The sequence below is a fragment of the Penaeus monodon genome, chromosome 29 (genome assembly GCF_015228065.2).
Source record: "Penaeus monodon isolate SGIC_2016 chromosome 29, NSTDA_Pmon_1, whole genome shotgun sequence".
NCBI lineage: Eukaryota > Metazoa > Arthropoda > Malacostraca > Decapoda > Penaeidae > Penaeus > Penaeus monodon.
Window position 1 is genome coordinate 35,754,538 of NC_051414.1, and position 294 is coordinate 35,754,831.

The 294-nt window shown below is 54.1% G+C and overlaps 1 protein-coding gene across 1 annotated transcript in view; it reads right to left on the minus strand.

Annotated features, from left to right (window-relative positions):
- Window positions 1–64: 64 nt before the first annotated feature.
- LOC119592211 (cuticle protein CP1499-like) overlaps window positions 65–294 on the minus strand; it is a 10,657-nt gene continuing 10,427 nt past the window's right edge. The window contains exon 3 of the mRNA XM_037941041.1: window positions 65–294. This exon is cut by the window's right edge and continues 287 nt beyond it. Coding sequence (XP_037796969.1) covers window positions 103–294 — 192 coding nt within the window. The 3' untranslated portion in view covers window positions 65–102.

Here is a 294-nt window from a genome sequence, read left to right on the forward strand (position 1 = left end):
GCTATTGATTGTTGAAAATGATGCCAATGCTAAGTAATAGTAATGAAATATCTTAAGAGTTCATTTATTTTTACTTCATTATATACATTATGGCAGTCGGGTCTAGTAGTAATGCCTCGATGGGGGCGCCGCAGCTGCCGCCTGCCTGTTGTACGTGCTGAAGAACTGCTGCTTGGCGGCTGTCACTTCGGGAGTGTCAGCAACCTGAGGGGCGGAGCCTGGGAGTCCGGCGGGCACGGTGGCTGCCACGGGGCCGGTCCACTTGGGCTGGACTGGGGCGGCGTGGTGGAAACC